The 16895-nt window shown below is 48.2% G+C and overlaps 1 protein-coding gene and 1 long non-coding RNA gene across 2 annotated transcripts in view; both read left to right on the forward strand.

The window, feature by feature from the left end:
• Nucleotides 1–262: 262 nt before the first annotated feature.
• Nucleotides 263–16895, forward strand: part of LOC135910892 (uncharacterized) — a 257520-nt gene continuing 240887 nt past the window's right edge. The window contains exon 1 of the mRNA XM_070532769.1: nucleotides 263–351. Within this exon, the coding sequence (XP_070388870.1) occupies nucleotides 276–351 (76 nt within the window). The 5' untranslated portion in view covers nucleotides 263–275. The remainder of the gene's footprint in view (nucleotides 352–16895) is intronic.
• On the forward strand, nucleotides 5620–7294 carry LOC139055332 (uncharacterized). The gene is made up of 2 exons (XR_011511676.1): nucleotides 5620–5917; nucleotides 5982–7294. It is a non-coding gene; the product is annotated as an uncharacterized lncRNA (long non-coding RNA).

Raw genomic sequence — 16895 nt, forward strand, 5'->3', positions numbered from 1 at the left:
CTCCCAGACTTCCTAGCTTTTATATGGCACGGCTGTCGCGTGAGCAGCTTTCAGCCGGCGGCGAGCTTTGTTCGGCCGTCACGGTGAGTTCGCGAGCATGGTGCACGCTATGGTGCCCGTTCACAGGGCCACTTTCTTTTCATGACAGCGGCATTCACAACAAATGTTCAAACAAAAGCATCCGGAACGCACGCTAAACTTGAAGCTATATTTTATAAATGCTTCCCGGAACGAAGAGCCTCGTATTCCCGAGGCAGTCACCGCAGTTGGACGCGATGTCGCTGGCGTCACTGGTCCTGGTAACGGCGCTGTGCTCCACCGCACTCGCTGCGGAGGATTGCTTTAGCTCAGGTGCGTCTTCCTCTGTTGCTTCAGTGCCGCCGCTTATCGTGAAAACATTAATGGTTGTTGCAGTGGGAAGATTACCTCGGACTTCCTTCTTTTGTTAACCCTGGTCCAAGTCTGTTATTACGGAGAGAACGTATCGAGCACGCCCATAACAGACTGACATCTTTAGGCAGAGAACACCATTTTTGGTCACTTGTGTGTTAGGAAAAGTGATGGTGGGCAATACAGTGTCTCACAAATGTGTTAGCAGGATTAGCGGAAAGGAACTTGCTAATATCGATGCGTCTAGGCCAACAAAAAAAGCACACGAAAGTGCTTTTGTGTGCTCTTTAAAAATATGTCACGCCTCGAAACGTTGCGAGTCCACTATTTCTCTAAACGGGCTCAGCCATCTTGAGATGAGCTGCTGTAGTGATGGAGCAAGTGGGCACTCTGTTTTCGACATAGACGGTTGTAAAAACTCACCGATAATGGCCATTACATTATCATGAAGTGAAGCCATCTCTTTTTCGAAGATGAAAAATAAAGTGAGCTTGGCGCCAAGGGTTTGCGCCTGAGGCTGCTCGTCGGGCGTTTTCGGAGATCGACAGCAAGCAAGCGGTAACTTCAGTTTTGCTTAGAACGTGGTTTGAAGGTGCACGGAGGACAAGCGAGCTTTAGGAGTAGGGTACAATGATGTCTAGGGTATTTAGGTGTGTTCTTTAGGGCCCGTGAGTGGTGCTTGGAGAAAGCCACATGGCTCTTGCTTATAACCAGGAGCGTTACATTTATATTTGACGTTTTTTTTGTACGATGTTGTATACGGTAGTGTTATATTTGTTAGACCATGAGAGTTCTCAAAAAAACGGGAGAAAAACTGTTGAAACCGAAAGCAAGTTTGACCGCGTCGTGGTGGCGGCCGGCCTGTGGGATGTTTTCGAAAATGAAGGTAGTGGTGTGTGACAGGAAATGGCTAAAGAAGGGAAATATTAAGGGCACCACGCCCGGGATCGCCATACTCCAGAGGTTGCAGGATAAAGGCGCCAAGTGAAAAAGAAAAAACAGTTGTCGCTCCTAGCAAAGGCAACTCCGACCGGAGATGCACTTCGAGGTAATCGTCCTAAAGAGAAAATTTGGACGGATGAGACCGAAGGATGGCTTTGTTAACGATGAGAACGACTTCAGCGATATGCCAACTGGAGCTTTAGCCTGGTGACTAAGGGGCCAAACGATGGCATTTTTAGAGGCACAGGTCCTTTGAGCAAAGCCCACTAAGAAATGTCAATAAATATGTAAGCAGCACGGATGGTTTAAGGAACAAAGGCAGAGGTCACGTTAAGAAAATTTGGCAGCGTAAGAGTACTATGATCACCTACAACAACATGCGAGGCAAAAAAGAAGCCAAGTGGTTAGAGCTTGAGGAACGACTGAGCAGAGAACTCAAAACAGGGATTTAGAAGCTCCGCCGCTTATCGACAGCGACATTTGGAAGAGTTGTAACACAAGAAAAAGACATAGAAAAGGAGATGAAGTGGGCATACTGATTTTTCAGAAGTCAGGCAGGGGAATACAAAGTCCACTTTGGTTGACATCTTTGGTTGACAGGAACAATTGCGGGAGAAGATACAATCCTTGGAGTAGCTTACTTATGGACGGGGAACAATGGTAAAAGAAACAATCAACTAGAGCACTGCGTGCATGAACACATCAGGGAGTCCAAAAAGGTTCGGCAGCATGTTACACTCCTGTAACACGTGAAGGCGAAGGCCTGCTGCACACTTGGCAATGCACTAAGTTACACGATCGGAGTGATCAGACTTCCTGGAAGACACAACGAGGCGTAGTGCGAAGTAAGCGCGTGGCAAGCCGTTTTATGCGAGCTCCTCTACTTGGCCATCTCGCGTTTCTGCTTTCGCAGTTCGGCCTTTCGCGCGCCCGTAGAGCGACTGGCACCAACGACGTTTCTCTTCAGCAGCACTCGCGGTCAAACGCCTTGCTCCTGCTGCTTCTCACATCGCACCTCGTTTCTCGCTTGTCGAGCATCCTCGGCCGTAGCATACTTGAGAGAGGTGTATGCAATGCTTCACTGATGGTTCGGATGCTTGTTTGGAGTTCTTCATTATTGAAACACATGATGTTCTGTGCGTTGTATGGGTGATTTCAATGAATGTATGCACTGTTCGCTTCACTTTGCTGAGCGCGTGTATCCTCTGCCTTAAAGGGCCCCTGAAACGGTTCGGACAAATTTTGTAGGCGCATAGGGTACAGCTTAAGTAGAACATTCGCACCACAACTTAAGTGAAGCGTTACGTATTAATGGAGTTACAAGCGATTAGAAGTTACCCTCCTCCCTAGCCATGCCTTTCCTCCTCAACTCGCTCGCCGAGCGAGCGGCGCTAAGCTCCGCCTTCACTGGTCCTGCGTCACGATGCGACGTCACATCGTCCACTTCCGGTTGTTGGAGCACGCCTCCTCCCGTGCGAGACCTCTCCGCTGGCCGCTTGGCCGTCGACCGAGAGCCATCGAAGCAGCGTGCGTTGCGAGCATTCTGTCGTAGCGCCGAAGGTGGCCAGTATTCCTGTAACCACAGGCAAGCTGGTCATTTCGGCAAATGACTGGAGGCATAAACTCAAGCTGATGAAGGAACTTCAGAGTAGACGTACGTGAGCAGCCTGATCGGTCTGCACTGTCCAGACACTTGTTGGCGCAGCGCTTAACCAGTCAAACGAAGCGCTAATATTGCTCTAACCATGTGTAAAACATTTTAAACATTTATAAGAACAACGTGTTGATGATTACACTCCTGCGAAAAATACACACCAGCAGCAAAGAAGAATGCACTTCGTTGCTGCTACTGTGTATGGTTGAGCTCTGTACCACCAGGTGGCTGCACCGTGCAGACCATTCACATTTACCTTTCTGCTCATATCATGGCTCATCCCGGCGCAGTCAAGCGGCCAGACCCTGTCCCCTTGCGCTTGTGTTTGCCCTAATACCGGACTTGCGAAACGCTATTGCGTTAGTAATCTTCCGCTGTAAAGTGACGGCCACAAACGCGCAAATCCTGGCGCCTATCGGATAGCCGCAGTCCGATGCGCAGCAGCCAGTTCGCTCGTATGCTACCTTGCAGAGAGACACGATTTTGCAACTTCAAATCTTTCCAGTCGCTACGTCTGCAGCCCACAACGCAACAAGGGTGATTCATCGTGCTCACGAAAAGACTGATCGACACTGACGGTGGAGCTCTCGTCAAAAACTGCGCACGTTGTAACACAAGCAGACGACACTTGCTGTGTGCCGGAAGTACTTAAGTGTACTGAAAAATTGTTCTTGTGCATTCTCTTTATGTTACTTTCTTTTTATAAAAACAAATGAACTAACATTCCAACTATTACGAAGATCATTTGTTTACCATAAAGCTGGAAAAATTATCGATCACGCGCCCTGGTCAGCCAATCAGATAGCTCGCCTATGTGACGTCATATGGGTTATTTGCATCATATGGGTAGGGGCGGCTTAAAATTCCGCCGAGCAGTGCGCTGCGATCGACAGCGATGTGCATTTTTAAAACCTTATAATAAATTACACGCTTTACGCAGAGCACTTAGATGTGTCAATTAATGATCAGAAGGACCTACTCTAACGACTCAGTACGTTTGTAGAAAATCGCCAAAATCGTTTCAGGGTCCCTTTAAGGGGGTATGAGGAGGAGGAAATAACTTTATTGGGTCCTGAGGAACCCCTCCCCACCCACTCTTGGTTTAGTGGTCGGCAGGGGTCGCTGGCCGCAGCCACGATGGGACGGGAAGCCCGTGAGCCTCCGCCCTTTCGTGAGCCCTCTGGACGGCCCGGAGCTGGGTCTGGTGGTCGTCGCTTCACAGGGCGTCCACCCAGTCTTCTTTGGTGAACACGGTGCCGCTTAACGGGGGGGCATTGCCGGAGCATGTGCGCTAGCGAGCAGTACGATTCGCCACAATCCGGACATTGCGGCTTTACCTCTGGTGAATAAAGGCTCAGTCTGCCTTTCGAGGGGAACGACCCTGTCTGAAGCATTCTGAATATCGATGAGTGTGGCCTAGTGAGTTTAGCGTGGGGGAGCGGGAAGGTTCTCCTCGACAGCTGATAGTGCGTTGTTATTTCGTTGAAGGTGAGCAGCGGGTCTCGGTGTTCCCCTCTCTCCCCGCCACTTCGCTCGCCACGATCGCCGCGGTGCGTGAGTCCTCGCGCGCGTCCGTGCGCCAGCTCGTTGGTGCTGGGAAATTCGGGGTGCACATCGGCCCCCATGTGGGCTGGAAACCATTTGACGATGTGGTGACCCGCGGCTCCCTCGCTGCCGAGGACGGCCGCCGCTTCCCCAAGTAACCACGGATATCCGTGGGACGTCCACCATAAGTCCCAACGTCCATCCATCCGGATATCCAACACGGACGTCCGTGGGACGTACAGGAGAAGTCCATATCCTGTTTGGATGTCCGAAGGACATCCCACCGGGATGTCCATGGGACATCCCATTTTGAACGTCCGCTGGCTGTCCATAAATAGGCATGCCCAGGATATACACTAGTGAGTTATATATAAACTAGCATAAAAATATTGCCGGAAATTTTAGTTTGTTCATATTATATTTGTTTATTTTTGTTCTCTATCGGACACAGTTCATTCTTTTTTCAAAGCAAAATAAATATATTTCCAACTTGATATCAATTCTGCCCACTTTAACATCGCAGTATTAAAATACGATTTTTTTTTCTATCGGTGGGTCATACAAACAATTTGTAGTTTGCTTTAAAAAAAATGCTTGTGGATGACTAGCAGAATATATAAGCGCCCATTTGAAGCCACTTATTCGACCTAGAGCCAAGCACTCAAGTTATCCCTCATTATGAAAAGTTCCTGATCATAGAGTTTTGGTCCTGACCTCCGAACATGTAGGTTCAGGTTTATCATTGAAACAGGAAGTAAAACACGTTGTTGGGCTAGTTGGTGCATTGTATTAAGAAAAAAACAGCAAAAAAAAAAAAGACGGACACAGGAAACATACACAAGACAGGCCTCTTCCAGCCTCTTTCCTGTCTTCTCGTATGTTTCATGTGTGCGCCTGTTTTTGGCTCGTTTCTTAAAACAGGAAGTTGTCTGCAGTGTTCAATTGTGCACACAATAATATCGTTATAGGTAACAAAAACAAATCTCAAAGGCTACGCTTTTGGTGGCTGCGTGCGTTGAAAGCGATTACGAAAGCTATAATGCGTCAGAGCCGCCATTCATTGACAGTAATCTCAAAGGCTATGTTTTTCTGGCGCCGACAGCTTTAGCAGAAACTAAAAACTCGAAAATCAGATACCGAATATTCCCAGAATAAGTAAATATTTCACTGTGTAATAATAGAATATTTTAAAAACCTATTTATGTTTGCGTAGATGCACGTGGAAGTGTTACAACCTTGGCAAAGCAGAACGCTGCAGTCATCCAATCCAATCCAAGCTCTAGCCATCGTCGCCACGCCATTTTTCATTCTGCGATCGTTGTAAGGGCAGCGGAGCAGCGTTTGTCACCTTCCGTGCCTGCCGAAGTCTCCTACTCAACTACCAAGGTATGACAGCTACATCGATTTCTTTTTTAATTCGTTTGGGTATTGAAATGTGTTTTCTTCACAGGTGCCAGGATGCCTAGACTGCGGGAGAAGCCGCACGCGCGAAAAAGAGCGTCGCTGGAAACAAAGACGATATTCGAGGACTTCGGATCTCGCACCGGCAGCCAGCAGTCAACAGCTCGAGAATTCGCAAGTCTAGAACTGTGCAGTGGCGCGCATACCCCGCACGCATGCATTAACATGTGCGTTCGGGCTGTCCCTGCAAACATTTGTACGCCTTGTGATGCTGGTCGCTGCACCGAGGCGACATCGGAAGTTCAGGACGGTGGTTGTGACACTACGCGCACTAAGGACAATGTGCCTTGCTTCCCTGATGGATATACTCTACGTGACGCTTCGGATGGTTCACTTCGCTGTGAGAACGGAACAGGATCCCTTAGGAGAGGTGTACGCACAAGTCAATGCGGGTTTTCTGGTAAGCAGGACCCCGGAGTCTACATTTTTCTTTAGCTACCGCGGACTCTTCATTGGCGCCCTTTTGATTCTCCTGGCAAAGAGCTTCTCCTGGCTAATGCGCTCATGATCAGAGCTGTAGCCGTCAGTAGCGGCAAGATCGCCTGCTGATCTCTACGAAAAATAAAAAGCTCCTTTTAAAAAAGTGAAGAATATATTAGTTGTTTTTATCTACAAGTTTGTTTAATATCGTGAGAATATGGTCACTACGGCCACGGCGGGGACATTGTAAACGAGAGTACGCATTCGATGGCCAAGTGAGTTTTAATAATTGTAAGAACGCACTACGCCACGAGAAAGAGCTATTGTTTAAAGAAAGTGAAGAATATATTGATTGTTCTTCACTAATAGTTCGTTTAGCCACGTCAGAATGTGGAGACATTGGGAACGAGAGTACGCATTTGACGGCAAGTTGACTTACGAGAACGCACTACGTCGCGAATAACATTTAAGCTGCAATACCATTAAGCATGTCCGTGTGGCACCCCGCGAATGACATTAAAGTTTAAGGCATTAGCCAGTTAATGTCATTTTTTGTGCCCGTGTCGCAGAGTGCTAGTGAAGTGATGTAGTCAAGATTAATTCCTTCATGTCATTTCTGTTGCTTTCGCTGCTTAATAATGCTAATTGATGTGTTTTTGCTCTTTCTTTTTATTCCATGCTGCAAACTCAAATGTCAAAGCAGGGTGGGCAATAAGTATTTTTGTTCTGCTGTTCTCTACCTTGTTGTTGTGCTATTGAAATTGCAAGTTTTCTTCTTTATCCGTGTATTTATTTGTTCTTTGAACAGTACGCATATATCTGCTTATTGGTCTTTTTATGTATATGTATAAGGTCACAATAAACGTTTAATTGTATTTGGAAGTTGGTGTAAGTTCATTTCTCGTTTATTTAGAACAAGAATGCATTCAAGCATTAGACCAATGTAATATATATAATGGTCCGGTGCTTGAATGTGTCCCGGCCACTATTGTCGCTTCAAGGCATGTGTATATCTGGAATATCCCCGGGAAGACACACACACACACACACACACACACACACACACACACACACACACACACACACACACACACACATATATATATATATATATATATATATATATATATATATATATATATATATATATATATATATATATATATATATATATATCCTGAACGTCCCCTGAATGTCCATGATGGATGTCCGCGTCGGACGTACTACGGACGCCAAAGCGATTACCTTTGGATTCCCCAGGGACGTCCCTCGGACGTACGTCGGATATTCATGGACGTCCCACGGACATCCCGAATATCCAGAAAGGACGTCCGTCGGACGTCGCCCGGATATCCGTGGTTACTTGGGTCCCGCGATACCGAGCCCGAGGCTCGATATCGCGGGTTATAGGTATGGGGCTGGGATATGGGTATGGGTATGGCATGGGTATGGGGTATGGGGCTCGATATCGCGGGTTAATAGGGTATGAGACATTGCATTTTTTGCTTGCTTACGTTGGTATGAGCCATTGCTGATTATGATATTTTTATACCACTGTACTATACGCCGCCTTTTTTTATGTATGAGCCATTGCAACGAGCAACTTATTGCTTATTTTCGTCTTATTAAGGCAGAAAACATATTCCTAGGAGTGAATAACGCCCACATTGAAAACCTGAAGAAATACACGGACTATAGCGGTAGTCTATTACTTAAATTGAACGAACAACACAGGCCAATTATTGTAAATCGGGAATCTGTGTGGTTGAGTTAAAATGGGGATCCGGTAATAAGCAGCTGGCTATGAATAACAGTTTGATGTAGGAATAAATATACAGAAACTTGCATAATATGCTAATAGATGAGGAAGCTACTAGAAGCTTGGGATGTGACCGAAAACATATCAGTTAGCACTTTGGATATCGAAGCGGTAAACAGAGTGGAGAAGCATTGAAAGAGCGCCAAGTTCAATTTCAGGGATCAACAAACAGCTAGGATATCAGTTAGCATGGAGCAGGAAATAGAAGCAAACAGCAAAAGACTGGCGTTACCATGAACTTCAAGACATAAGAGCAACAAAGTATTCGGTACAAAGTAAAAAATAAAACCCTGTTATGTGGTAGAATAAGGTGATCAGGATGTCATCGAAGAGATGGGAAAGGCAGCCAGACTACACAGGCATGCGAAAAAGGCACAGCAGTCAAAGGCGCAAGATGCACAAAATGAATTTGATACAGAAAGAAGAAATGGGAAGTACGGAACCTGGTGCAGGAGAAAATAAAAGAATACAATAATACGTCGACTTCAGGAATACGTGAAATATCTGGGGAGAAGAAGTGAAGTTGTTCAGGTTTACAGACAAGATGACGAGTGGAACTCGCGCGAGGTGGAAGACACGATGAAAAGCGTTACAGAGAACATGCGGAGTCATTCAAGAGCAGTGCAGACCAAGACAGGAGAAGCAGAGAGGCTGATGTGGAAAAGAAACTGGCCCTGAACAACGGCAACTGAAAAAAAAAGCGGAGGAGAAAATACCAAGCTGTACGGCAATAGGACTGAATGATGTACCAGTGAGGATAGTTAATAAAACGGGCTCAAAAGCAAACACGCCTAACAAAAATAGGAGAAAGAAAGCCCTGCTGGAGAAACAAATCCCAGATAGTTGGCGATGGATTAGAATGAACCTAGTTTTTAAAAGGCGATACTAATATCAAATCATGCAGACTGATCCCCATATCGCCGTGGAACTATGCAGGCTAGCAGTGCAAGCCGCAAAATTGAAGTTTGAAGCATAAGCAGAGGAGAACCAGATGACGGACGAACTGCAAAAAGAATCCAGATTAAGCAGGTACGTACATAGACGATACCATGTCGATTCGAAAACGTTAAACGACTCGTTGAGCGAAAAAGCCGGCGTCTGGATGAGCGGGCACCTAAATTTCCATTGCCGTGCCTCGACGGAGCAGTGCGGGCGAAACCTGCTGCCGCGTCAGGTGCAGGAGTTGAGGAGGACGTCGGGATGAAAAACTTGGGAGGTTTATTTACATTATTTACAGTGAGAGTCGATTAACAGTCGTAGAGCCATTACGGGCCGGCAGCAACTCGGACGCTGCGGCACGTGGCAAGAAGCTCGAAAGAGATCAATGAAGGAATAGACGAGAAAACCATGGCCAGGCGGCGCTACTGCGCCTCCTGACATCAGCGCCCCAATGTGGAAACGCCAAGCAGCGCGGTCGCGTCGTGGCGTAGTCTCCGCTTTGTTTACGTTGTGCCATCCGCGCTTTTCTTCGCTGCTTGTTCTCACGGCGCTCCGTTTTCGACGGCGGCAGATCGCCTGCTTGCGCAACAGCGATGCAAAGATTGCCGTGCGGTTTCAAGAAGGTTGCCGACGCCGACAGCTTTTTTTCGTGGCGGCAACCTCACGATAGGGGAGCGTCTGCTTCCGAACGTGTACGGCGTTGAACAAATTGCGGACGGTGATGTGAGAGTGAAAGCCAAGTGCGTGTCACAGGTGTCCGACGAGATCGTAGACGAGGTCGAGTTAGAGGTACGCACCATGTTCAGAAATTTAGCCACTTTTATTTCAATTACAACATAAGTCACACTGGCAGCAGGAACTTCTATTGTCATACTACTCGATTACTGCAGATCCATTGGGCTGCTTCTTGACGGTTCCGTCACTTCACAAAGGCATGTTCTGGAGTCTGTTTCACATGTGTCTTGCTGCTGCTCAAGAGCTGTGTCGCTGCAGTACAAAAGCACATGTCCCGGTGGTGCTCACTGCTGAGAAGACTGTTGTGATTGCCGTTGGTCTGTTTGGCGCCGCTTCCATGTGCATCGCATATGAATGAAACAGTATGTGTGCCTATTTGTTGTGGGGATTAAGTTACTCCCAATAATATGTTTGCAAAGGTAACGTTTCTGTGATTGTGTGCATATATTATTCTACAAGAGCGGTACCACTACAAGTTATTATACTTGCACACTTAGATACTTCGAAAGCATGGGCAAACAACAAACATAACGCGCACGTCTCGAGTGGCTGCTTTCCGATCTGCCGCTTCCCGACGCACGCGACGACCGCGGCTTGCATTAAATACGGTCTGCTACCACACAAAAGTAGCGCGCGACCCCTCTCGTTACTTGCACAACTAGTAATTTAAGTTGCAGCGTTTGGAAAAGGGAAATATTTCTCTTGAGCTCGTCCATGCCGATCGCGAGGGATGGCACAGTGCAATCAAATAAATTCGGGGGTTCTAAGTGCCAAAACCATGCCAAAACCACGAAATCATTATGAGGCCCGCTGTAATGGGGAGCCTCAGGAATAATTTTAACCTCTGGGGGTTCTTTAACGGGCACAAAAATCAAAGAACACGGTAACAAGGGTGCTGTTGCATTTTGCCCCTGTCGAAATGCGGCCGCCGTGGCTGGGAATCGAGCACGCGTTGTAGATCTTAGCGGCGCAACACGCATGTATTTACCGCTAACAAATGGCGGATGCCACCACAATTCAACAACGCGACACGACTAAACAAACGGCCGTGCACTAAAAACAGGCATATGACTATTCCGCTTTCAAGATATTACACGCGAATGCGAAAGTATCAGACTAACATGACTCGGCGCACTGCAGTTATCCATGCTTGTCGTCTGTCCTTCGCGTGCCACTTCCCAGGAAATCTGTAGAGCTTCACGGGCGGCGTACGACCTTTCGTGTTTTCGAGGCTGCTATGGCAATCAACAACACATCAGTATTGCATGCCACCTTTCCTGGCTGATGAGGTCACACTCGGCATCGCAAAAACCAAGCGCACGAGCGCTCCCGCCGTACAGAACACGCGCGCGCGCTAGCGCAGCGACGACCCTCGAAACTTCCATCGGTCCGCTAGGGGAGCGTTCGGCGCTGGTGCCGCGCGGGCAAACTTTAGGTTGCCTCGTCTATGCTCTCGGAATCCTCTCTCGCTGCTACCGGTCTGTGTCTTTTTGAGCCCTTCGGTGTCTCGAAGACACGTCACGTTCGGCCAATGGGAGAGCCTGCTCAGGTGACGCCATTTTCGGCCAATCGGCGAGGGCTTACTTCTCCCTGTGGTCTTGCGTTGCTGACTTGCAATGTGCCGTCACAATAGATGGATGGGGGCGACGCCGCCAGGTTTTCACGGCGCATTACAGCCGTCTTGCTTCGGGACCCACTTTACCCGCAACATTGCCAGGCTCTCGCTTCACTTTCGGGAAGAGTCAAGCAGTGAATAGCTCCACCTGCGGCACACGAAGTGGGGGCCGCCAACTTGTTTGCACGTGCCGCGCCTCAGGAATGTGGTATCCGTGCTTCTGCGCTCCTTAATTAGCTGTGGTGCGATTCGATGTGGTCTGGTGAACTCGAAGTAGGCTCAGGAAAATGTCCCGTATCTAACAGAGGGAGAGGGCCGCCACGCCACATCACTCTCGGAAGCCTGTGTTATCCATGCGCTCCGTGTACGCGCAAGCTCAGGCCTCCGTTCTAACTGCGCCTTGGTAATTGCTAAAAAAATCAATGCGTAAGAAACTTAATAAATTCGAAAGGAAAAACGTTGGCTGTAGAGAGTGTCAATACGACCCCAGGCTCAGAAGCCGAGTGTCTTACTCATTCGGCTGAACGAGCGCCTCCTAGAAAGCAGGCCTGTGCACTCTTGTTCATGACGTCATGCTATGAGTAGTTGGACCAATATTTCCCTTGCCATGCCCGGCGTGACAAAAGCGGTTCCAGCAAAATCGCCACGGCTAACTCGGGAGCCTCCCCATTAGATTCTATGTCAGCCCGGCAGGGTAGTACGACGTCGCGGATCGAAGTGCGCCGGCCGTGTGCTATCTTGGAGACGTTGGCCAAGTGTCTCAACGCACTCGTTTGCCGAGGAGGACCACTCAGAAACGTTCAATTGGGCGTGTACACTTTCGAATTAAAAACTCATAAGTGCTTAGATCTCCACGGATGTGTTTTTGTCGCTGCTGTTATGATTGACGTGTCAGGTGTGAGGAGCATTCAAACGGGCTTCCCCACGTCAACATAATTGCCCTCTTCTACGAAATGGCGTCACTCCTTTCTCCGAGCTGGCACAAAAGGATGGGCGAAGGGAAAGACAGGCCACAAGGTAAAGACGGCGCTAACCCGTTTTACAGGAGCTGTCAAAAAAGGATAGAAGAAGAAAGTGAAGGTCAAGCGCTGTGTCTCTGTATCTGTTTCTTTCTATGTCCTCGTTCAGTCGCGCTTGTACACTCTACCATGGATTCTAACCAACTAGCCCACCAACGTGTTTTAACGAAGGTCAAGACGAGGTCACCATTTTCCCCGAGCTGACACAAAAGGATAGAAGAAGAAACCGAAGGCCAAATTAACGTCACCCTTTTTCCCGAGCTGACACCAGGGATAGGCAAAGGGAAAGACAGGCTCCGGAAGAAGACGGCGACAACCACAGGACCGCCAGAGGTTATTTAAGGCCGTGCTGGGCCCCGTGTTAATACGAACCGCTCGAGACTCAGATTAGAGTCACATCCATGTACCAATGAAGTGAATACACTCTTTTCTACTTTTTTATTCATCATCACGATGGCTGGCTTCGTTTTTGTTTCCTGACTCCTGCGGTGGAGACCCACCTCAACCGGTCGAGATTATGTCAACAGGTGGGCAGCAATGGGACACTCCACCCTTCGTCCTGGCTTCAGCAGAATGGTGACCACTTGACATTGTTTGAGAATTTGCCAAGTTTGAGCTCGTGTGTTTTCTAAAACTGCAAATCAGTTTCTTTACGTGCAGGCTCCTGTTGAAAGCTTCCTCACGTCACAGCAAAGTAAGAAAGACCTCGTTCGTGATTGACCATGGATTTACGTAAATGGAGAAAGCGAGAGTTGTTATTAATTTGTGAAGAGCTGGGAACCGAGGTCAGGAAAAGTGAGAGAAAATTCAGCTGATTGGGGCTATTGATAAGTGCGGGGTTCTTGAGGACGAAATTTCAAAAGCATGGGAAGAGATAGAGAAACAAGCTGAGAAACTAGAAGAAAGGCAAAGAGCTGACAAAGCTGAACAAAGAGTTGCATAGGAGAGGCAAATCGCCGCAGAAGAAAGGCAGATAGGTCGCGAAATAAAGCTAAAAGAACTAAATGTGCAGCGGGATCTGGCCATGCAATCGGCAGATAACTCAATAATTGAAAAAACGTTCAGGTGAAGGAGTAAAAGCAAAGGATCTCATGCCGTCGCACAAGGTAAACGGTGAGATGGGATTGTTGCTCGTTATTTCTGAACGAACCTGCGAGAAAAATGTATTGGCTCTAGAGAGTTGGCCACAACAGATTCTGACCGTTCACCCTGGCCAAGCAACCGAAATAATTGCAAGGCTAACGAGGGACGACGCAGATGACTATCAGAAAGTAGAAGCTGTGTTGCTAAGGAACCATCGGCTCTCAGCGGAGCCTTTCCGTCGTCGTTTTCGGGAGACAGCTGGAACGCCGGTCGAGTCTTTTCAAGATTTCACTTGTAAGCTGAATGCCAATTTAATTGAATGGCTAAAAGGGGAAGATGCGTTCTGTTGTAATGACATGGTTTTGGAATTAATCCGCTTGGAGCAGTTATATGGGTCTTAAGATGCGCCTGTGGATTCAAGATAGGTCGGGCGAAAAGGGCTTGGAACATGCTGTGGTGCTAGCAAATGAATTCGCGGCACGTCGCGACTCCGAGGAAACGTGTGTCAGGCCAATAACTAAATTTAGTAAAGAGGGAAACAGGCGCGCCTTTCACAACGAGAAAGCAGAGATGGGACCAAAAACGGGCCGACCGATAATTTAGGCCAGAGTAACACCACAACGACAAACGAAAAAAAATTGGCAAGAACATTGGAGGCTACAAAACCGGTCGTCTGTTTCCGTTGCCAGGAGCCTGATGGAGACCTTCCGATCAGCTATCGGAAGCCTAGAATTGTTTTCTCTTGTGTGAATGGCAACAACGACAACTCGACGCTCTTAGAACCCTACCTTAGCGACCTAGTAGTGAATGGAAAGCCATGTAAGGTACTTAGGGACTCAGCGGCGACAATGGACATTGTCCACCCAGCGTATGTGATACCTGAGGATTTCACCGAGGAATGTTCGTGGATCCGGCAGGTAAGGAAGATAGTGTTTGCTTGCCCATAGCCAGAGTGAGGATTGAGGGGCCGTTCGGAGTATTGCTGACCGAAGCCGCAGTATCGCAATATATGTCCTGACATTATCCCCACTTATTTTCAAATAACTCGGAAATGCTGCTGAACGAGAAGGGCCTGAGTTTGGGCGACGATACGGTCCAAGCTCTCGCGCGTTCAAAAGCTCGGGAGATCGCGGCGAAGACAAAACACGGCAATGAAGCCAAAAGTATGCCTGGCGTCATAGCCACTCCGGAAACACCACCAAAAGCCAGTGAAATCGGTAAGGAAGACGCTAGCAAAGAGGCATGTGGGTCAGTAGGACTACCGCAGCCAGAGCTAGCAGAAGAATTAGAAACTAATTTGATACTGCCGCATTCGGAGGGCTTCTGGCTTTTTAGACCTACTGAGGGTTGATAAACAAGGTCTCGCGGCAGAGCAAGAGAGCGATGTATCCCTTGACAAGCTGAAAGAACTAGAGGAAAATGGGATAGCCAGAAAGAACATCACTTTGCAACGCCGCAGTTACCTCTTGTACCGACAGCACACAAACGCAAAGGTAGTACATTATGACCAGCTTGTTGTTCCCTCAAAATACTGAGCTCGAATCCTCAACCTTTGCCGTGGAAACGGATGGGCGGGTCATTTAGGCATTAGAAAGACTAAAGATACGATACTATGTGAATTGTTTTGGCCGGGATGCTTCAAAGAGGTAGAAAATCATGTCCAGACATGCGAGGCTTGTCAGGAAGTGGGACGCCACACAGAACGAGGAAAGCTCCTATGAAATTGGTTTCTGTAATCACGGAACCCTTCAAACGCTTAGTGGCTGATGTGGTGGAACCTTTCTTCGTGACTAGTTCAAGGTACAAATACATTTTGATAATGATTTGCCCCGCAACCAAGTTCCCAGAGGCAGTTCCCCTAAAAGAAATCAATTCAGTCGAGGTGGTTGCAGCTTGACTATCGGTGTTCTCTCGATTAGGTTTGCCATCTGAGCTGTAAATCGATTAGGGCAGCGTGTTCACCGGTAACCTTACTACCGCCTCCCAAGAAAGGTGCAGCATTCGCATCATCCACAGTTCAGTGCGGCATCCGCAGAGCAACAGTGCAGAAGCGTGGCACTCCGTGCTGAAGAGGGTACTGCGGGCTTTGTGTTGAGATTAAAGAAAGGACTGGCAGGCCTGCTTAGCGGCCACTATGTTTGCCTTGTGGTCGGTGCCGCATGAAGCCACAGCCCAGCCGAGCTCGTTTATGGGAGGTTGCTTCGATCTCCGCTTCAAACGGTGCGCGAGGCATGGGAAAGGCATGGCGATGATCCTACAGTTGTTGAGTACGTATTGGGACTGCTAGAACGGTTGCAATCTCTTCAAAAGCTGGTGGACGCAAACATGAAATCCGCCCAAACGAAAGCTAACGTATACTACGATAGGAACGCACGGAAGCGGACTGTAGAAGATCAGGTGCTTTTGCTAGCGGCATGCCGAGAGAACAAGTGACACGTTCTTTGAAAAAGGGACTGCGGAAGTCAACTGCGGAAGGCATAGAAACGAACTATGCTGTCAAATTACCGGGAATTCGTAAAGAGCTTAGGAAGTACCAGACGAACCTGATGAACTTGCCAGAGCGCAAATCCATAGTTCATCTGGCCCTACCCAAAGTGGAAACAGTATTTGCTTATCCGATGCCGCCAACGGAACTTTCTAAAGTTTGCGCGGACATAGGTGCCAACCAAAATTTAGATCCGCGCCAGCGAAGCGACTTGCCAGAGCTCGTGGGTGGCTTTGAAGACTATTTTGTGGATCGATCAGTTAGAACTAGCTTCATAGAGCATGATATTGCTACGGTACAGTGTTTACAACGATGAAGAGGCGAGCAGTGAGAAAACGGCGACGACGACTATTAGGAGGCTAGCGCGGGCTGTTGCCTCTTGGCCAAGTGCGGCGTATTCCCCTTGTAAATATGGTTGTATATAGCTTTCCGTCTGCGTCTTCCTACGTAACATATCTGGTGGAGGTGGACGTTCAATGTACCTAGTCACGGAGCTTCGCAGTGGACGGTACGTCGAGCCTTCCTTCATGGCTCCCGGTGTTGACAACTCGACTCAGCCGCCTCCAACACCTGCTGCCACTTCGACCACCTACACCACTCTCCCTGCTCCCCGTGATCCTGGCGTATTCTCGGGCAAAGATGGGGAAGACGTCGACGACTGGATCAGCCTGTACAAACACGTCAGCCGCAATAACCGGTAGGACCCTACTATCATGCTCGCCAACGTAGTCTTTTACCTCGGTGGCATACCTCGAGTTTGGTTTCGGACGCACGAAGACGAGCTCACC

Source organism: Dermacentor albipictus, chromosome 2, assembly GCF_038994185.2.
Source record: "Dermacentor albipictus isolate Rhodes 1998 colony chromosome 2, USDA_Dalb.pri_finalv2, whole genome shotgun sequence".
Classification (NCBI taxonomy): domain Eukaryota; kingdom Metazoa; phylum Arthropoda; class Arachnida; order Ixodida; family Ixodidae; genus Dermacentor; species Dermacentor albipictus.